The following is a 22,652-nucleotide window of genomic DNA, read 5'->3' as shown; positions in this document are numbered from 1 at the left end:
TATGTATAAGATTAAATCAATATCTAGAACAAACGATTACTTTAGAAAAAAATATTAGTCAAAGAACACTGTCAGCCTCTGGAAATTCAAAGAAACAGTATAACTGGTAATGGTTTACCTTTTTAGACTACAAGGTGCCTTGATACAAGTATACAAAGTCAAATAAACAGTAAAACACAAAACCGAGGGCACAACTGGAAACTACTTGGGAGAGCATTTAAAACCAAATCAGGTGGCACTTGTTCATCTAAAGGATTGTGAAAGTATGGACAAGCTAACTAGCCATGTGGTTGAAACCGATACGCTGGTTTCTTTCAGGAAATGGCTGAATTACATCCTTTGATCAATTAACTAATAATTACCAAATGGGCAAGAAGAGCCAAAAGACTTCCTCTTGTTTGTCATCACATTCAAGGTCACAGGGGAGCTGGAGCCTATCCTGACAAGCAAATAGTGCAAGGCGGGATATACCCTTGCACTGTTTCTGCACTGTGACTGCACTGTGGACAGAAACAGACAAACTTGCATACACTCACACAAGGACCAGCTTAACTAGAGGCCAAGTAACCTACCAGTACAGTATATCTTTGGACTGGAGAAAGAAATTAGACAACCCAGAGAAAAAGCTACGTGAACTTGGGGAGAACATACAAACTCCACACAGACAGCACACCAAGTCCAGAATTGAATTCAGAGCCTCAGCTCTGCAAGTCAGCAAGGCAACTACTGCCACACCATGCCTCCCCATCATGATTTTACATTATGTACAGTAAATATCAAATAACATGTCTGCAAGGTTTGTTTTTAATACTCATTTGTTGAATTTTAAAGCCTCTTTATATAGGTTGCCAGATAATATATATTTCTATTTCTATTAGCAGATGTGTCCCATTGTAGTAAGATATCATAGTGGAACTGCCATATGACAAAGTTAGAGTTTCTTCAACACATTTTCTTTGCTTGTATGAGTCCCATCCTTGGAGAATTTGAATGACTTTCTCTGTAGAGCAAAACTATGCAGAAATCATGCTCCCCAGCTAAAGACATAATAAACCATGTGATCAGTACCAGTATAACGAAATACTGGTTGTGAACACCAAGCAGGCAGTTTGCCACTTGTGACTCCACTTTTAGTTACATCGAAAGGCATTTTTTTATTATAATCTTGTCTTGATACATTACGGTTCTGGACACAGTGTAGTGGAGAAAAAACAACAGACAAGATTGATTTGTGTGTATAGTTTACTAATTCAGGTAAAATTAAAAAGTGTCTGTGCAGTTTACTGTACATTAATCAAAATATTTTTATCTTTGAGTTTTGACTTGCATCCTTAATTGTAAGTTAGCAAAGAACTCTAAAAACAAGCCAAGAGCATTTAAAAATAAACACTGGGCACCTACCACACAAGTTGTAGGTAAAACTTGTCATTGTCGGTGCAGTACCTACTGCTGCACCCAACTTTCTGCCATTTAAAAAGTCCAGATTATTAACAGAACATTAGCTAAAGATACAAATATGTTCCACTTCGGCCAGGAAGATCGACTGGTTTCAACTGGCATGGCTGAAGGTGGCATTTTTGTTGTGCGAGAGAACGTGCCAGGAAAAAAAGACGATGGCTTCAACAATCAGCAGACTGGTTCAGATAAACCAGTTTTGATCCTGGAAGACAGACAGCTTTAGCATTAGTACAGTGGTCACACTCTCCTGATTCCTCAGCAGAGTTGTTTCAAAACCGCAGAGGCTACAACATGAGGTAGAAATAACCTGCACAGGAGGTGAAGGGCTATGGCTCACCATCTGCATGAAAAGATCTGCATACTCTGAGGCCCTTCGGGGGTGACTCTGACAGCTGAAAACTGTCTTCTATGGGTCAGGGTGTATCTGAGGTGGCATCAGAGAAAGTGTGGGAATGCTTCATTGACAGATGAATGCTATTTTGACCTTGACAAACATAGCAGAAGACAAGGTGTGGAGACTTAATGGAGAGCATTTTTGTGCTGTTTTGTGCTGCTCAAGCCAAACTACAGGGTAACAGGAGTATATTAATATGTGGAAAAATCTTTTTTTATTGCAAGAAAATATTGGTGGCACCAACTCTCCAATGCTATCAGACAAGACCACTGACATCAACGTTGCACAGGATAATATCAATGTTCAGGGAAGTCATACTCAGAACTCTACTTCTGTTCATATTCTTTAAGATTATATTTGAATTTTAAAAATAAATGTAATTTACTTGTTTAAAACTATTAGACTTGAGTATGGCTTTTTGTTTCTGTATTTCATGACCTAATACTAATATTAAAAATTGCTATCATGTTTAGTAATTCACACAATGCATTGTATGCTTGACATGGCATTTTTTCATATTTTGAAAACATTTTCATGGCTTTCTAAATGAATGCTAAAAAAAGCTGGCAGGTTGCCTTTCCCAATGTAATGTTTCATGTACCTGTATATTTATTATATTCTTTCCGTGGAATATAGCTGAAACCACAAAAATTAGATAATTCCAGTCAAGTATAAGCACGATCAATCTTAGTCTGAAGCTTGGCATTACATTTACTCTGTTTACAAATTTGAAAACAAGGGGATTAGAAAGTACATTTGCCATGCTCGTCACACGCTTTAGGACCTTAAGGGTGTTATTGACCAGGAGGTGGCCGTCATAACTCATGATACGTGTAGAGCTCAAGAAATACTTGATAATCAAGTGTAAAATGTAATAGTGGCAGTGTTTAGCATTGCTGCTTCAAAGGGGCTATCTTAGGTGCTATCTGTGTGGAGTTTGTATGTTCTGCCTGTGTTTATGTGGGTTTCCTGGCTCTCTGGTTTCCTCCCTTTAAGACATACAGTACTAGTAGGTTAATTGGCTTCAGGGAAAACTGGCACCAGTGTGAGTGTGTGCGTGTCAGTTTCTGCGTGTGCCCTGTGACAGGTGCCCTATCCAGGTCGTGTCCTGCCTTGTGCCCATTTCTTGCCAAAATAGGCTGCAGCTCCCTGCAATCCTGAATTGAATAAAGTGGTTAGAAAATGGTTGAACGAACGGATGAGTGTCATAAGGACACCCCTATGTGACAAAAATTGAACAGTTATTAACTTTGGCATTTTCTTTCCTTTGGTTCTTTTCACTATCATGTGCAATTTCACCTTTCTGTGCCTTAGTCAGCAGGAGGGAGAAATGGCACATTGATACGGTAAACACATTTTTCAATCACCCGTACACTTCTATAGTAGAACAATTTAAACAAAAGTTGACAGACTGGAACATGTTAAGCGGTAAAATCAAACAATGTCGTTCCCTCTGAATTCTGAAAGACTTATTTAAAAATATTTTTTCCTCCCTTCAAACATTGCATAATTCTCTACTGACAAACTTACTTTCCATTCTTATATATTTTGATAAAATGTAATATATTAAAACAAGGCGTTGCATGGTTTATAAGCTGGTATACAGTTCCTCATTGATAACCTCAGTGCATACTGTTAAAACACACCCTAAGCTTCATTTTTCATCTTCTCTGCTTTATAAAAGCTGTTAGCCAGCTGATTTTGCCTGCTCAATAAAAACCTCAGATGCTTTATTCATACCGTATTTGTAAAAGACATATATGCATCATCAAGGCAGAGCATAATTTACTCTAATCTTGGCCTTTTTAAAACAAAAGTGACAATCTAAAAGCTACACACCTTACAATAGGTACCACTCATTGCGCCTAAAAACTAATACAATATTTTCTTGCTTCCATATTAGCACTTAAAACTAAGATTTGCTAACAGTGTCCAACAAACATGTTTTCGATGACTTTTCACATGTGTAAAAACACCTAAAATGTTTCTTTCTACTGCATTATACAGTAAGTGTGTTATTTTACATATTACATGAAAGGAAAAAAAAACAGATACACTGTATTCCAAGCAGGACTGAACATGTTATAACCAGATGTCTGCTGTAGATAGCAACTTTGTCAAAGAATCTCTGCATAGCAATCATACTGTAACTATCAGCCTATTCACATCAGGACATCTTTTTGTTTTAAATGACATTGGCTTCTACCTCAAAGTTTCCATCTAAGAAGAATGATGGAATGTGACTAAAGTCACAATGTAGAAGAATATATACCACCACATTACCTGCCTCATCACAACTTTGCAACACATTCTTAGATTTCTTTAGTTCTAAGATTGACAACATCCGGCATCACATTCTCTCCACTACGGATATAATTTCCACACCTCCTCCCTACTCATCCAACTTCTCTGGTTCCCGTCTCTCCAGCTTCTCTCTTCTTGACTCAGCATCCCTAAACAAACTAGTTACGCGCATGAAACCCACCACATCTATTTTAGATCCCATTCCCACCACTTTATTCCAGTCCTGTTTCTCTTCTCTCTGTCCCATTGTCCTCAATATAATACATGAATCCTTGAGCACCGGCATTGTACCAACGGTCCTCAAAACTGCTGCTATTACCCCAGTGCCAAAGAAGCCTAACATGGCTCTCGACAATCTTAACAACTTTCGCCCCATCTCCAACTTACCCTTTCTCTCTAAAATTCTAGAACGTGCTGTCACACTTCAGTTACATAACCACCTCATGACAAACAACCTTTTCGAACCCCTCCAATCTGGCTTCCGTCAACTTCACAGCACAGAAACCGCCCTAGTCAAAGTCACCAACGATCTCCTAATAGCTTCTGATTCTGGTTCTCTTTCCATACTCATCCTTCTTGATCTCAGTGCTGCCTTTGACACTGTTGACCATAACATCTTGCTTTCTCGTCTCGAGACTGTGTTTGGAGTCTCTGACACTGCCCTCAAATGGTTTAAGTCTTACCTCACTGATCGCTATCACTTTGTCTCTCTCAATGGGTACAGGTCTGAAATTGGTCTTGTCAAGTCTGGTGTCCCTCAGGGCTCAATACTGGGCCCCTTGCTCTTCAGCATTTACATGTTCCCACTTGGTCAGCTTTTAAGATCACATGGCCTCAGCTTTCATTTTTACGCTGACGATACTCAAATATACATCCATACCAAACCCGACACTGATGTGGCTGTCTCTATTCTATCTAATTGCATCTCTGACATAAAAATTTGGATGACTCAAAACTTCCTTCATCTTAACTGTGACAAGACTGAAGTCATGCTTATTGGTACCCCCCATCAACTTCGTAAAGCCAGTCCTGTAACCCTGTCTGTAGATGGCTCTGTACTTGAGCTCCAATCAAAATTGAAAAACCGTGGGGTTATATTCGATTCTGGCTTAACATTCGACCCACATGTACAGCATACTGTCAAAACATCTTTTTTTCACCTTAGAAATATCGCAAGACTACGCCCTATGCTATCATTAACTGTGGCTGAAAAGCTGATCAACATATTTGTATTCTCTCGAATTGACTACTGCAATGCTCTGCTCCCTGGGGTATCTAAATCTACTCTGAACAAGCTGCAGTATGTCCAAAATTCAGCAGCCAGAATCCTGACCAGATCTAGTGCAAGTGTTCACATTACTCCTATCCTGGAGTCCTTGCACTGGCTTCCGGTCAAATTCTGCGTAGACTTTAAAATCCTCATGCTCACCTACAAGGCTTTACATGGCTTGGCACCTCAATACCTGTCTGAACTTTTATCGCCCTACTCCCCACCTCGCAACCTCCGCTCTTCAAATTCTGCCCTCCTTACTGTCCCCCAAGCCCGTCTACATTGTATGGGCGACAGGGCCTTCTCCTGCTATGCCCCCAAGCTCTGGAACTCCTTGCCCAAGGATATTAGAGAGTCACCTTCTCTAAACTCCTTCAAATCCAGACTCAAAACCCTCCTTTTCAGAAAAGCCTTTACTTAACTGGTTCCATTCTTCACCCCTCTGCTCTTCTTAATACCATCTTCCACGGTCTCCTCTATTGTTATTGTTGTATTGTTGTAATTATAATTGTGTCCTGTCTTGTGAAATTGTCTTATTTATTGTTGTAGTCTTCTTATTTATTGTTATTGTCATCCTGTAAAGCGCTTTGAGAAGCCACCTTTAAAGGCGCTATATAAAATAAAGTTTATTATTATTATTATTACAGATACTGTAGGTTTTATTTTCATTTGATTGGTTTTGAAATTGGAAAAAGTAAATATTGTAGTGCTCTCAGGTTCACGTGGGTATAACCCTCAGGTTGGCACCCCACCGCTGGGCGCGTCACTTAACAGGGACCCAGCCCGCTGGTCTACAGGGAGATCTCCCTTCAGCCTGACGGCTGCGGTCCCTGCTATTCACAGGGAAGGGCGGTGACGTCACCGCACCGGTAAGCCGGCTTGCACAACCTGTAATGTCGGACGTTTTCTAACCACTTGAGCCAATCCAGGATTGCAGGGGAGATGAAGCCTGTCATTACAAGTAATGGGCACTAAGTTAGGTACACAGTGGATGGAACACCAGTTCATTGCAGGCCAAGGTACACATAGACTCAAACACACACAGTATACAGACAAACGCACACTCACGCCAGTGGCAATTTTTTGAGAATTCAGTGAACCTGCTAGTAAGTTTTTTTCGACTGTGGGAGGAAACTACAGTTACTGGAGAAAACCTACAAGAACAAGCGGAGAACGTACAAACTCCATGCAGATAGCGCCGAAGGTCTGGAAAGGAACCCTGGGACACAGCGCTACGAGCCAGCAATCCTAATCACTGCTACAACGTGCAGCCCGCTTGTTAAAATGAATCAAGTTAATTTCCTTTAAAGTTATTATAGATTCATACGATGCTTTGTAAATCTAAAACAAAAGCACCTCGTAGTACTGTATGCACATTATCTATAGAAATCACGACTCGACCAAATACGCACAATATGAAGTGTCTGAACAGAACAGTTTCCGCTTTGTTACATTTTTGTTACATTTTCTTACTGGACAAAACTGCATATCTCAGCACTGCAGCAACTTAAATTAGCCCATATTCGGATTTTAAAGTTTTCCACGAAATGGCAATTTAAATAATTTAAGTGACTATAACTTAAAAGTGGTCGAGAGGTGACAGATAAGCCAGAACCCAACCTTTATATAACCTAAAAACGTAATCCTCTTTGGCATTGCCTCTTTGGCAAATGAAAACGACTAAAAGAAACGATCCGGAAACGTCTGTATTCGGCAGAGAACATATGACCCACATTGCCCCGACTCTTAGTTAACAGTATCCTGATCCACCCACTGTGATATTTAAAGGTTTCCGGCTGAACATATCAAGGGTATATCACTTTTGAACACCTGGAAATCAATACCAATGAAAAAAGCCAACCGGATTTAAAATATTTATACTGACTGACGAAAACCACATTACTACTCTGTGCGCCTAGCTAGTGATGTGACGGAACGTGATCTGGTTCTTCTGTAAAGGTAGCCAAAGAATTACTTCAAGTGAACCGATATTAGACTGATACACTGGGAAATTGCACCAACACTTCTTTTTAATCTGATACACTGTACTTGAGAAATCCGTGCTCCAACGGAACATTTCCAACATCACCTACAGTATACTATACAATGGTGGTGGTAATAGTACATTAGTTAATAGCGGCTATAAGATATAGCCCTGATCCACCTGTTGTACAGCAGATAATACAAATACAGCACAACGTCGTCAGAGTCAAGACGTCCGAATTTTACGAGATATTTTTTGATTATTTTTGCTTTATTTATGAACTGCTCCATCGATTACAATTTTGATCTGCACAAAGTTTTAAAATATAATTTTTAAAAATGAAAGGACATTTTTTATTCACATTTTCGCGTAAAGTACAGCACACACATATACTGTATCAAAGCAGTAATTAAAGTTTGTCCTGCAGAATATATCCACCCATCCATTTTTTTTCCATAGCTTTACCCAGTATAGGGTTTCAGGGGAGCAGCCTATCGAGGCAAGCAGCGGGCACAAGGCAGGGTGTACCCTGGACAAGACGACAGTCCATCACAGGGCAAACACAGACACACACACGCACCAGGGCCACTTTACCCAGAGCCCAATTAACCTAGCACTACAGTATGTCTTTGGATGGGGGAGTTAAACAGAGCACCGGGAGGAAACCCACGCTAACATGGGGAGGACATACAAACTCCACCCAGAGAGCGCCGCAGGTCTGCAATTGAACCCAGGGCCAAAGAGCTGCCAGGCAGCTACTGTATGCTCACCAGTGCGCCACTGTGCCCACCTTGCACAGTTTCTTGTCATGGCAAATATTTAATTATCCGAAAACGAATCAATTGCTAAAATTTGACACAGAGTAGTAAACCAAAGCTTTGTTAGGTACAGTACCACAATAATTTATAACATGCACTTTTTATCTAGCACAGGTGGGGAAGGGGAACATTAAGCATTCAGAGCGCAAAATGCCTAGACACTAAACACCCAGAAAAAAGACGTATTTCTTTAGCTTTAGGGCTCGGTTAATAAAACAAATGGACAGTTTAATATATCTATGTCACCCGCATCCCATGTCCTACAAGACTTGAGTACTCCTTGGAAATCCGGCTGTCAAGCGGGCAGCGCGTGTAGCCAGGCTTGTTGCGATCAGGCAGGAACATCACTGAAGAGGGTGAAGAGATGCAGTCGCACTCCGTATCTCTCTGTTTGTGAAGAAAGACTTCAAAATAAAACCCGAATACTTACTTCATTCGCTGTTATTCCTCGCAAGATCGCGCCCCACACGAAAACCACTAGAAGGACAGCGTGAACCTGCTCAGATAGTAGTATATGAAAGCGGGCCATTTCAGCGTCACGCCAAGCATTCAACCTTTCTCGTGTCAGTCATCTCCTGCGACTTTTTCTGACCTCTGTAGCACCATGCAGAAAGGAAGTTCGAAACAGGTCAGTTGTAACTAGTACGTACTGTAGTAGAATTAGTGTTGCTATTATTATAGCCCTACTTTGCTGTACAGGAAAGTTGTTTTCTTGGAAAGCACCTTTATTTTTCCTTCAGGTTTTAACGCAGGAACATTCCCAGGTGAGCTTCAAAGTGCTCAGACCATTGTCACCTCCAACAGCGGTTCATCTTTCAAAATATAAAAAGATAACATTCACAGGGCGGTGAAGCTTGCCTTAACTGGGTGAAAATAAAAAAAAATCTGTAAAAGCACTGTACAAAATTTGAGTCGCTTTTCATTATCCAATCAGAATTTATCTTTACCGTAAAATGACTAGAAGATCCTCATCTCGTTTGCGTACGAATTAGAGGCCACACCAAACTTGAAGTTGTACAATAATCTACAGAATTAAGTTCTTAAACATTTTTATTTAAATAAAATATTTGAAAATATATTCATAATTTGAGGAGACAGTCATAAGATAATAAAGTATATTTTTCACAGAAAGAAAGTGCCCTTGTTTTCTGGCTTGTACGGTAAAAGAAACTGCGTTCTTTATGGTCATTTACTGTAAGAATCCTTCCAGCTTTAGTGGAAGTTATAGCCCGATTAGAGCTGATGCTATTTTAGAGTGTTGGAATTGGAAGAAAATACAGATTCAATAAGGTAGGGTCATGTTCTTAATACAGATATTTGCAGAATTAAAACTCCTAAAATATATCACAAGGAATTCGCTGCTTGCTTAATTATTCTGTTTAACTGTTGCATTCACTAGATTCTGTAAAATAAAATGTGCTTAATTTTAAGTTTTTTTTATATTGTTAGTACAGTACGTGAACTCGTTGCAGAAGAGGTGCGACAACACAGTGGACAGCAACTGGCTTTCAATTTGAGTGTTGTCTTTGGAGAGAGGTGTGTTCTCGCTCCTCGATTTCATTAATTGAGATCATTTCACTAGTGTCAAAAATTGAAAGCCGATGTGCACTATTCGGGTTGTGGATTTTATAAATATAAAAACCAAAATACATGTATATACAGGTAGCTAAATGTATTTATGGTTCCCTAGAAATTATGAGAAATTTGGGGAAATTAGCCAATTTGAATGGTTTGCAGATGGTTGGGATTATTTCCTGACTGGGTTTCTAGAACGTCAAGTGCAAAATGACAGATACTTCATATTATATTGTACCGAATACGTCTCTGCGCATAACAGGGATCTTGGCCGCCTCCGCTGAGGAAGACTCAGCCGGTAAGACACTTGTTGAGCAACGCCGTAGTCCCGGGTTCGCGCCCATGAGGTGGAGAAACAAACTAGGTCGGCAGCGGAAAGGGCACAAGCACTAGAACCCGAATCCGTTACAATATATTACAAAAGGCGGCACTTGAAAGCGTTTTCTTGCCTTATAATGGGGTGTATTTGCTCTTCTAGCTGTGTTTTTCGCAATAATATCCTCTTCAATGTGTTTACAAACCATGAGGCGATGATGAGCGATCAATTCGTGTAAACTACCTGGGTTACAATCCGACTTCAAACCGAGAGAACCGATACCGTAATAGGGAGAGAAAGGCTATGTCTTCATGAAGACCGTTGATTCTGTTTTGCTGTAAATATTTTTGACTTTTCTGAATCATGTGCTCATATTGTCTTGGTTCAGCATGTTTTTTTTTTTGTTGTAAAATAAAAATACCATCTTGTCAGTTGATGCATATGGAATTCCGCATAGCACAGAAGGGTAAATAACACGCTCCTTCAAAACTATAGTCCCGATAAATTATAATAATAAACACTGTCTTGAGCTTCCATCGGTACAGATTACGATTACAGTTTATAATACTTATAATTATACGTGTGGGAATGCCATCATGTTTTCTTAAACTTCAAAATGACAGTCTACCTTGTACCTAGGAACGTCATATGTGAATTGAAATGTTTTGTCATTTTCTGTTATCACATTCCTCTGTTGCTCTCCGAATTCGTGTATTTATACAATATTTTTCTAATGCCAGACTACCAGAAATGTTGATATAAGGAAATTATTTGTGAAGACGTTTTATACAGCTAAATTAGTTTAAAGCACAATTCATTTGTTGTCATATGTACAGTATGCAGACCATCAAGCAATCAATAAGCAATAAATACAAAGTTGGTGTATCCACCAATCTAGAAATACAAACTTCAAAGACATTTATCCAATAATTTAAAATCAAGCAGTACAGTGTTTCTTAGCAATCCTTTAATGAAACAGAGTGTCATTCCACATTACTGTCTACAGAAGCGGTGCTTTCAAAGAGGACATCGAGACAACAGGATTCATGCAGCAGAGAAGAGAAACAATATTGAACTGGCACACAACGTGAACACATTTATGTGTCATTTGGAAACTTTACAGTGTGTGAATGGCGGTGCTAAAGTACTTAACTGAATGGACTTTTGTTTTTCTTTGGTAAGTTGGCTTCATTTTACCATCTGAATTGTTAAAAAAAACTTTCTGATGAGTTTTCATTACTATTATCACATTATGGGTCAACCAAGTCAAGTTTGCCCTAATCCTTCCTTGTCACAGAAAGAGTTTGTGTGCATTATTAACAAATACAATTATAATGTTTCTTTTCTTCCCAAACAGCTTTCTCTACATGGTGTTAATGGGAGCTGTTGTGCTATGTGTACCTGAATATAGCCCCTGAATATGAGTTTATATAATCTGGTATTTCTTTTAATCTGTTGCAAACCTTTTGATTTGCAGTTGTGCTTTTTCTTCTTCTCATTTTTAGTAATTGCAATTACTGTACTTCAGTTTAATCAATGAATCACTGATCCATTCATCAGAACCAGTCTTGATGAGAGGAGAGTAACTAGGAGGCGTGCCCAGGTGTCCTGCTTCCTTCTTCTTGGAGTGAACAGTTTAAAGAAGCAAATTAATTCATTGATTTAATAAATTGTGCTTATGATTCAGGTCTAGAAAAATACCCATGGCTTCAGAATTCACCTGTTCTTCTATTTATCCCAAATTTTAAGTATTATATTATTATTTTTAACAGTTGAAAACTTTTACATCATGAAGGATGTCTATTTAGAGAGTATGCTTCACAGTATGCTTTAATTATGAAAGAAGAACATAATTAATTCTGTGCCTTATGAATCTCTCAGTAAAACATCAGAGTGCTTGTAAAAGTCTGGATATAGAATAAAAAATGGTGTGCTTTTATCATTTTTTTTCAAAGTAATAGTAAAATAATAATTTTAATAATAATAATATCCTTCGGATTAGACGTAAAACCGAGGTCCTGACTCTCTGTGTTCATTAAAAATCCCAGGGCGCTTCTTGAAAAGAGTAGGGGTGTAACCCCGGCATCCTGGCCAAATTTCCCATTGGCCCTTACCATTCATGGCCTCCTAATAATCCCCATCTATGAATTGGCTTCATTACTCTGTTCTCCTCCTCACTGATAGCTGATGTGTGGTGAGTGTTCTGGCGCACTATGGCTGCCGTCGCATCATCCAGGTGGATGCTGCACATTGGTGGTGGTGAAGGGGAGTCCCCATTACCTGTAAAGCGCTTTGAGTGGAGTTTCCAGAAAAAGCGCTATATAAGTGTAAGCAACTATTATTATTATTATTATTATTATTAAAATAGAGAATAGAAAAAAAATCACAAAAAAACATGCTCTGAGATTCATGTTAATTATATGAGAATATGTGAGATCAGTAATGTTTTTAAATTATTTTAACAGGTGGGCTTTGATCTTAATTATTGCACGACAGAATGTGAATGGGGTGAGTATCTTGCTTGCTCTGTCATGTACTATACACTTAAGTATGCCTGATGCACAACTTTGTAAAAAGTGTCCAAATCATATGAACATTGATGGGAACAAACACATGATCGTTAACATTTATTTAGTGCTATGTAATTCTCCCAGGTACATTATAAGTGGCCCGAAGGGTCTTTTGATCACATGTGGAAATTAAAAGAAGAGACTCCACTTTGTTTGTCCTTTGACAAGCTTCTCAGCTAGGCAATTGTGTGACTTTTAACCAAAAAAGAAGAGATTTCCTTGCAACAGCTTCCTTAGATCTAAAGGTTTCTCTAGTGTTTTCAGTAAAATGTGATATATTAATCCTGATTATTATTCTCATAATAATTACTATCTGTAGCCAGACTGAAGTCAGTCTGTATTCCTTAAGTATTGTCTTTTCAGTTTTCTTAAATGCAGTCATTTCACAGAATTAGTCCATTGCTCATCCTAAACACTTAACTTAAATTGATTTCTTCAGAGAAGCAAGAGAGGAGAAGTAAGAAATTATGAATGTATACATCTTCTTAATAGAGGTGCTAATGAACAAACTATTATTCTGCATGTGCACAAAAACATTTTAGAAGCATAGACAATGCATTCTAGGCTTTTCTACACTGGACAATGGGAATACCGAGGCTTATAGTATATTTGTAAAGTCTATTATAAATAGATTTATAATTAAAATGAATAATATTGTAATTACGTTAGTGGCGCAGTGGTTATCATTGCTGTCTAGTAACTAGGTTCAATTCCTGCTGTGCTATCTGTGCGGAATTCATATGTTCTCCCTGTGCTTGTGTGAGTTTCCTTTGGGGGCTCCAGGTTCCTGCTACATTCCAAGGATATACTAGTAGTTAAATAGGTTTCTAGGAAAATTGGCCCAGTGTGAATGTGAACATGTGTGTTTGTGTCTGCCCAGTGTGTACCCTGCCTTGTGCCTTTTGCTAGGATAGGCTTTGGCTCCTTCACTACTCTGTATTGGGTAAAGTGGTTAGAAAATGGATGGCGGATATTATAAATGGAGTTTTTACTATTCTTGGGGTACTTTTGATATTCCTCATATCAACTATGGTAAAGAACAGTGAAGACATAGAAAACTGCAACAAAACTATTATAAAACCATACTAAATGCTGGAAAATGCTATAAAAAATGTACCTAGAGACTACTATAAGGGGTAACATGATGCTCTGTGAAACACAATCATCAAGTAAGTGCTCCCATTTAGTCACATAGTGAGATAACCACAATCTCTATACAGAGATGAAGATAACAATTTTACACACTACAGAAACTCCAATAACTTGTAATTTATGGGGTGTAGATATGATGAGAACCCAATTTAAGAATCTAATAAAACATCAAATGCTCTGTTACTGTAATCAGCGTGGTTTAAATCATCACAGATAAGCACCTATCATTTTGTAATGAAAGAAGATTTTGTTCTTTGTTCCCTCACCCCAGTACTGCCCAGGCCCAGCCTTACTTAGCTTCTGAGAGCAGTCAGAAAAAACTTGACAAGATGACAAGGTCAGTCTATGGGTGGGTAACACTGCTATCCTATCAGCAAATGCTAGGTGCATCTCTCAGGAATATTTTAGACTCAAATTCTTAATGTTAGTTCCTGGGATTTCCATGCGCTTGAAAAACCTCCCCCATAACAAGGGCTCAGTGCCACAGCCTGCTCATATCTCTTACCTTGCTCTCAGTAAAGGAATAGCACAGCATTTAAACAAGACAACTTAACAGGCAAGGTTAATCATGTACTGTACTGTATATCCCCCTATATATTATAATATTGGACATCTCAGTTTCTTGCACCAAAATAATTTTAAAATGTCATGTAAACCAGAAATGGACTTTTTTTACTCCATAACCCAGCAGCTGTATCAGTGATAGTAGCATAATGGGACAACATTCATTTTGTCATCAAATTTAACTACAGTATGTGTTGCGATAGTTTCTGGTGCCGAGTAACCCGGTGGCCAAAGTCTTTGGCATGAGATGAGAAATCAGCCCCGAACAATTTCTTCCTAATGTTCCTAATGTAAAATTTCTGAAGACATATTCCAGCACATGTCAGGTTCAAAAGCCTACTATTAAAACTTAACTACACCTGTGGAACCCTAGCTACACTTACATATTCTCAGGCTAATAGTTTGAATGATCGTCAGTTTTACACACTATTACCAGTAGAACTGGCCTTGTCACACTGTTCTATCCTGAGAATCATGGTACACACTAACAGCTGAGGCTCATCACACAGGAAGTGAGCTAATCATCTTCCTCTTTGCCTTTCCTGAAATGTAGTTTCATCCTGGAAGCAGGACAGAAAAATGACAACTTTGGCAGGCAGAGTTATAGCTGCTACAGGCTTATCAAAACTCTTGGCCCAGAATATATTACCTTTATAACCCTGCCCACATTTTGTCAAGAGTATTACATAATGAGACTACGTCTTAATGAAAGACAAATGCATGTAAATTTGGAATGTAAGCTGACAACTACAGTACACTACCAGCATTGCTATGCATGAAGCATTTTTCAGAATATATAAAATCATTATTTTATAGTATCAGACACTAACATTTAAATATCTCCTCTCATATCTGATTTATTTAAAATTAGTTACCTAAAGCAACCTAGTTTCCTAAAACAAAGTGAAACATTGAAAGATAACAAGTAGTGACTTGGCCAATCAAGTCTGCAGGATCTTTATTTTAGTGTCAATCCAATGCCAAACACATACTGTATGAGTGACACTATACATACTGTATGAACATGTGAGTAGGGATTAAGGAAAGACATTTTTCAGAAAATCTTCACTATTTAATGAAATAGTGTCTAAATTGTAACCAAATTAAAATTAACCAAATGAATAAATTGCAACATTAGTGAAAGTAGAACTGATGAAGAGGGGTTTGAGTTAAAATCCCATGAGAAACCCTCTTGTTTTACTACTGAACAAAATACTTCAACTGGATTGCTCCAGGTTTTGGGTACAAATGAGAATTTGTTCTCAATTGACTTCTCTGCATAAAGTAAGTATCTAAATTAGTCATGCAGAAACAATCAAAGTTTAATGCTGTGTGCAGTATTGAAGGGCTTATATCTTCTATTTGTTTTTATGCCACAAACGTATAACAACGACCACTTAATGCTTCACCTTGCTACTTGTTAATGCTAGAAATGCAGCAGAATATACAGTTCTTCTGGTTAGTGTCCCACCAGAACAGCAAATACAGTGAACCCTTGTTTCTCACTAGTTAAGAACCGCTCCCAGGTCCTTTTTATTTACACCTTGTTTCTTTAATTATTAAGGATTTATTTAAAGAAAATGTCCACTGTTACTTTCATGGCAGGATAAACCAAAAACTGCACCGGATCAGCTATTAAAGTGAGTACACTATATCCTGATTGCTTAGAGCCTAAGGGAATGGGAAACAGATCTGGGGTAGCAATGTAAACAATCCACTTTCACAAAACACTTTCCTGTGCATGCATGTGGTAGGCTGGCAATCTGAATGAGGGTGTAAGTTCAAATCCAAGATGTGAAGCTTTAAGAGTAGGACAGTGGCAATTTTCCAGACCAAGTGCCTCAAGCAAGTCTGTCTGGGAGTATGTTGAGGGGCAGGGGGTGTCATTTTCTATGGCCATATAGTGAAATCATACCCTCTGGCAGCAAAAAGAAGATAAAAGTGAACACTGACCAGGTGTTTACAGTTTTGTTGGGATCTTAAAGACATCTCAGGCACGCATCCACACAAACTTGCTGAGGACCAGTATGCGTATACAGTATACAGCAGCAGCTGACAAAAGCCCCTGTGCATTTGAAAGAAAAAGATGCACCGATTATTCACATTGTTAATATTATCATTTGGAAGTTTCTGGATTACAAATTCTCTCTTGGAGGTCATCATAAAAGTTCTATATGACTTAACTGAGGTAAGGCTGTCAGTATCTGCAAAAGTCAAGATTTATTTCATCTTTACAGCTTTTGATAGTATGACTTCATAATATCAGTATATGTGCAACAACATTTTGTGCAGAATAAAAAATTAACAATAAAGTAAACTGCATTTATGCAGAATTCCCTGCCGCTATGTAAGTTCTCCTATGAATGGGTTTTATGTTCAAACAGATTCTCAACAGGACCTTATACAGTTGTACTGTATTGCAGAGTACCTTAAACAATAGTGAAAATATGTCATTCTCTTGATCCCTGAATCCTGTTTACACATGACAGCAGTCTATGTTCTGTTCACTTTGTGCAACAACTGATTTTTGAGACATTATTGCATTGGGTCCAAGTGAGAAATGGAGTAAAATAAAACAGATATTCTGTGTGTCTTCCACATGACAAGGGCACATAGCTGGATTAATAATACTAAACTTAACTCCACATGAGAAATTATTATAATGACGCCAAACAACCCTGTACTTTCTTGATGTATTTTCTGCAGGAAGCTGGATTTCAAATTAAACCTTAATTCACCATAATTGTTTTTATGTAGAAAAGAAAGAAAGCTACCAAAAAAGTCCTGTGAGAAGCACAGATCCTATGTTTATGTGCATTAATCCCACAAAAAAAGTATATTTATATAGCATTGAAAACACAAGCAAAATAAAATATACAGGTTGTTTCAATTACTTGTGGAGCAAAAAATCACTAAGGTTCATTCCATTACAATAGCCAAGATTGTGTTTAATAATAATAATTACTTACATTAATATAGCTCTTTTCTGGACACTGCACTCAAAGCACTTTACAGGTAATGGGGACTCCCCTCCACCACCTGGATGATGCTACAGCAGCTATCACACATCAGCTATCAGTGGGGAGGAGAACAGAGCAATGAAGCTAACTCATAGATGGGGATTATTAGGAGGTCATGATTGGTAAAAGCACTGGGATTTTTAATGACAACAGAGCGTTTGTCCAAAGAGAGGACCTCAGTTTTACGTCTGATCTGAAGAACGGCGCCTTTTTATAGTATAGTGTCCCCATTACTATATTGGGGCATTAGGACCCACATAGATTGCAGGGTGAGCACCCCCTACTGGCTCCACTAACACCTCTTCCAGCAGCAACCTTAGTTTTTCCCAGGAGGTCTTTCCAGGTACTGACCAAGCTCATACCTGGTTAGCTTCAGTGGGTTGCCAGTTGTGAGATGGCTGCTGGCTGTTTGTATGTGTTTCCTGTGGGGTGTACCAGTTTCACCCACAGTCCAAGGACATATTGGAAGATGGTAGGTAATTGCCTTTAGGGTAACTTGGCCCTGGTGTGTGTGTGTACTGTATGTGTCTGTGTGTCTACTTTGTGATGGATGAGCATCCATGGCCATCCATCCATGGCATATCCTGCCTTGTGTCCATTGCTTTCCTGGATAGGTTTCCCCGACAAGCCTACTCTATATTGGATGAAACAGTAAGAAAATTGATATTTCTGGAAACAAAAATGTCTGTTAAAAACTCACAGCACATATGATTAATAAGTAAAATTACCTATAAATCATATGTGATGACACAAAGATCAGGTTAGACATAGTACTTTGATATGGTCCAAATATACAGTATGAAACATGATAACTCAGAATGTAACCCTGCAAATCTTCTACAGTAAAGCTTTTACCATGAACATACTGTAATGTGATGATGCTAGTAATTGAAGAAGTCTTCTCAAACTACTGTTTTTATTCAGCTAAGCTGACGATAATTGATGTTAGTGGTTTCAGTGTATTTTGAAATGCTGAGCTCAATGCTGTAATTTTATGAGTTAAATTATAGCAAAGTTGTACATGGTTAAATTCCAGCCTCACCTGCTCAGCAAGATCAGCCTGAAGGTGGTCTACTTTGGTTTCCTTCTGCACTATATTTTCACATCATATCTTGCACAAACCGATGTTTAGAGTAACTCAGAATCTAATTGCTGCAACTTAAAAAATAATGCATGGCTTGCCTCTGTTTATTTTTGCTCAAACAGACGATATATCAGAAAATTCACTTGGTAGTTATGCATTATTTAAACACTTACTGTATATTCTATGGCTTTAGCCATGAAATAAAAATGTTATGGCTGTAATTGCTAAATTGTGGTTCAGAACAGTAGTTCCGATGCCTATCTTCACATACTGTAAGTGAGGATAATTGCAAGGGGATTCTGCCGACTTATATCATTTTATATAATTCTCCAACTTCTTCAGCTGCCACATTAAGTTTTTAAAAGCAATTTTTCTTTCCTAGTAATGTAGTTTCATCAACTTGAAGTTCATTCATATTTATATATATAATTCATATTTACACTTTGTCAAAAGACACTTATCTCTCTACTTATGGTATACATGTATGTGTTAGAAAAGGTATATGGAATTTGAATATCGATTAAATGCTTTTGGTTTCATTTGCACTAGTATTGGATAGTAAACATACATTAATCACCTCTCTAAATATCTCTCAATGACCTCTTATTTGAGTCTCGACCGAGTTTTTCCATCTCAATAACAATAACAATCCAGTTTTCTTTGGTTGGGGGATCTCTTTGGGGCCATTTACAGTATGTGTTTTAGCTTTCATGCTTTCTGCCAAAAATACCTTAAGCCAGTATTTATCCCATCCCTCAACCTCAGGTAGAGTACTAATATACCGTACACAAATGAACCTGATTTTGGTATTTCTAAACATAATACAGTATGTCTTGGATAAGAGACCACACTGCTTCCCAATAGGACTGAATTCTGGGAATAAATACTGTATGGGAATCATCAGCTTTCCTTTACCACAATCTCTCCAACATGGTTGTGGCAAACCAAGCTGAGATGATTTAATTTCGGGGTTTGTAAAAAATCAAGTTATGTTTTTCCAGGAAAACTCCCACCAATTTTTGAGTTTGAGGGAACTGTGTTGTGTTTTGCATATATTCTTCCATTCCTCATTAGTGATGGCAATGTTCAGTTCCATTTCCCATTTTTTCTTGATATAGTCTGTCGTTTCTTTTCTACAGCTTATTATACTGTACCTTGATACAGCGCTGACACTGTGCTCTTATTGTATGCCAGGATACAAATCTGTCTAATTTGATTCAGATGGACATTTAGATCAGGTTCCTTGGTCTCTTTCTAAAAGTGCTGATACAATTGCAGATACTGAAAAAATTACCATTATGGTTTGGTCTAAAGGGTCTGAGAGGGTCTGAAGGCTTAATTAATTTATGTTTTCCATTATTGTACAGAATAAGGTAATTCCTTTGTGACACCATTGTGTCTTTGGTCAAGTATGCCCAGCACAAATAATGAGTCCTTACTACTTAATATCCTTAAGTACTTTGATCTATTTTTTTACATCCTTTATACTTTGATCTATTTTTTAACTTTATTTTTAACAAATTATGAACCACATTTTTAATGTATGTGCAGCTAGTGAATTCAATTACTCATATTGACAGACTGTTCTATATATAACACGATCTGTGCAAATACTACATGCAGTGAAGTACATTACACTGTAGACCACTGTCATTAATAAATTGCAATGCAGAGATCAAAGATCAGAAACACTACTCAGTTGCAGCTATACAACAGTTTTTTAGAATAGAGTGCAGTATAGTATTGAGCACTATCAGTTTTGAATTACTGTAGAGTTTCAGAACTCCTGAGTATTTCAGATCAGTAAGCATTAGAAAGTGTTATTTGTGTTGGAAGTCATACAAGCTGTACACCTACTGTACAATGCATGATTTACGCCAGATTGTAAAAACTGTCTGGTAGTATTCTGTCCCCTGTCCTCTTATAGGAAACATTTTCAATGGTATCTGAACCCTAGGTACCACATGATATCGTAGTTCATCCCACATATGTTCAGTGAAGCTCATGTTTCACAAGTAGGACATCCACAGCATACTGTATCTTTAATATTCTCATCCTGTTAGAATGAGCATCATAAGCATGTTTGCTGTCCTGCTGAGATATTGTCACATCAGGTTGAGACCACAGGAAGTGCAGAAAGATAGATAATGTTCAATGTCATGTCCTGCAGTTGCCATCAAAGATGTCTTTAGATAATCAACACAAAGGAAAACATGGAAAGGTCATGATTGCATAAGTATTTAAACTCATTCCTGTGACAAACTAAATCAATTTAAAGCATGAGCACAGAATTACCTTAACAAGTGACGCAATTATTTCAGTGGCCTCTGTCTGAGTACAATAATAGTGGTTCACATGATTTCATAACACAGCCATTTCTATGAGGTTCCTTGGTCATTAAAAGAATTTCAAGAAAAGAGTCAACCATGAAGACTAAGCAGATTTCAGGGCAAGTCGGGGATAAAGTTATTGAAAAGCACAGGTCAGGAGAAGGGAAAAATGACATACTAAAGTCTCTGAATATCTCTGGGAACACAGCAGCACAGACTCTTCAATCGTCAAGAAAAAGAAGAGGCATCGTACCCCTAAGAAACTGCCTATATCAGGCTGTCCCTCCAAGCTGAGCAGCTGGGCAAGGAGGAAACTGGTGAGGGATACCAACAGTGACTTTGAAATAATTCCAGTTCAATGGTGGATACCTCAAAAAAGGCCCATGGTTCGAAAATATCACATGCACTTGAAAACACATCTCTAGGCAGCAGCAATGTATTTAATAGATACTGCAATCATGTGGTCAAAATAATTCTGGTCAAAAAGGACAAGATTGTATTTTTTGGTGCAGCACTCTTCTCATTCCTACTGTCGTGCATGGCACCGGTAGCATAATGGTTATGGGCTGCTTATCATCGGCAGGAACTTGTCAAGATTGAATTAGCCGAGAAAGTCGGAAATAAAAGAGCCAAACATGTGTAGGCAAAGATGGTGGAGACTTCTTGTACCCAAAAAGACTTTAATTCTGAAATTCTGAATCCCATGTCCTTTAAGATGATGGGCTCTTTTGTTTGTTAACTAATTCTTGATCCATGTCCATACATTTCCTTAGATTCCTATGGCTTTTTTGGAGGACATTTTAATTTAAACCTTTTATGAGGTCCTGTCTTTTCTGATTTGCCAATCTTGGAGAGCATGGTCTGTCATTGATTTACTGTGTTGGGCTATAATGTCTTACAGTTAGAAGTAAGTAGTTCAGAAGTTATAATTTACTATCTGTTATCACACCGGACAGCAAGTAACTGAGCACTGCTTTAAATCACCCTCCATTATACTGATAACATGTAAATGTTGTTGTCTTGATAATATAGATTCCTTTCCATGTTAGTCTTTATTGATTTTCACCAGGCATGACATTGAGCAAGTGAAGTCACCTCGTCCCTTGTACCCAAACAACTCTCACTAATGAAGTCATTTGCTGCTTAGACAAGAGTCTAAGTCGCTTACTTACAGTAAGAGTCCTACAGTGATCAATTAAGCAATCATCATACCTAATAAGGTGTTAGAGTAACTGAAACGATGTCAAGAACATTTCATCAGTATCTCAAATCAGATGTTTATCTTTTTAATAAAACCAAACTGTACATAAATGGAGTGTGAAGTTTTTTGTACATTTAACAGCTACGTTGTACTGTAGTGCCATGTGAAGAACTACTGACTTCATTAGGCATGTTTGAATACCTGTATAAATTATGAATAGGGGTAGCATGGTGGTGCAGTAGTTAGCATTGCGGCCTCGTAGCACTGGTGCCCTGGGTTGAATTCCAGGCCAAGGGTGCTATCTATGTAGAGTTTGAAACACTTTTGTTAAATCAGTTGGTTTGTATGTAGACTTAGTATTAACTGTTTTTTTTTAATTTGTGTAATTCTCTTAAGTGGTTTTTGCACTGCAGATTAGCCAAAACAAATTCCACAGTGATTTATGTGCTCAAAGGAATTCCCCAAAATAATGGAAATACAGTGATACATTAACATAACAGTGATTTTGGAAAACTAGAGAAACATTCCTGTTCAAAGCGTGTTTTTATCTGTGGATAAAGAGGGTATTATCACTAGATAAGGAAAGCATTAGTGTATAATTGTTGTTTGCAA

General features: G+C 38.0%; 2 protein-coding genes across 6 annotated transcripts in view; one reads left to right on the top strand and one right to left on the bottom strand.

The window, feature by feature from the left end:
* The window catches only part of LOC148676670 (uncharacterized), a 66,754-nt gene extending 57,657 nt beyond the window's left edge, over positions 1-9,097 (bottom strand). For both annotated transcript variants that reach the window (XR_015928055.1, XM_088610948.1), the window contains exon 1: positions 8,659-9,097. Coding sequence is in view for 1 of the 2 variants with exons in the window: in XM_088610948.1 (XP_088467074.1) it covers positions 8,659-8,757 (99 nt within the window). In the remaining variant the exon portion in view is untranslated. The remainder of the gene's footprint in view (positions 1-8,658) is intronic.
* Positions 9,098-9,437: 340 nt separating this feature from the next.
* The window catches only part of col4a4 (collagen, type IV, alpha 4), a 72,921-nt gene continuing 59,706 nt past the window's right edge, over positions 9,438-22,652 (top strand). For 2 of the 4 annotated variants that reach the window (XM_088610914.1, XM_088610884.1), the window contains exons 1-3: positions 9,438-9,518; positions 11,126-11,296; positions 12,585-12,627. In XM_088610914.1, coding sequence (XP_088467040.1) covers positions 11,250-11,296; positions 12,585-12,627 — 90 coding nt within the window. In that variant the 5' untranslated portion in view covers positions 9,438-9,518; positions 11,126-11,249. Of the gene's footprint in view, positions 9,519-9,677; positions 9,765-10,551; positions 10,586-11,125; positions 11,297-12,584; positions 12,628-22,652 lie in introns of those variants that run through there. The other 2 variants (XM_088610895.1, XM_088610906.1) reach the window with 2 other exon arrangements.

Source organism: Lepisosteus platostomus, chromosome 2, assembly GCF_059453375.1.
Source record: "Lepisosteus platostomus isolate fLepPlt1 chromosome 2, fLepPlt1.hap1, whole genome shotgun sequence".
Classification (NCBI taxonomy): domain Eukaryota; kingdom Metazoa; phylum Chordata; class Actinopteri; order Semionotiformes; family Lepisosteidae; genus Lepisosteus; species Lepisosteus platostomus.
Note: the sequence above shows the minus strand (reverse complement) of the source record. Positions and strands in the feature narration are given on the sequence as shown.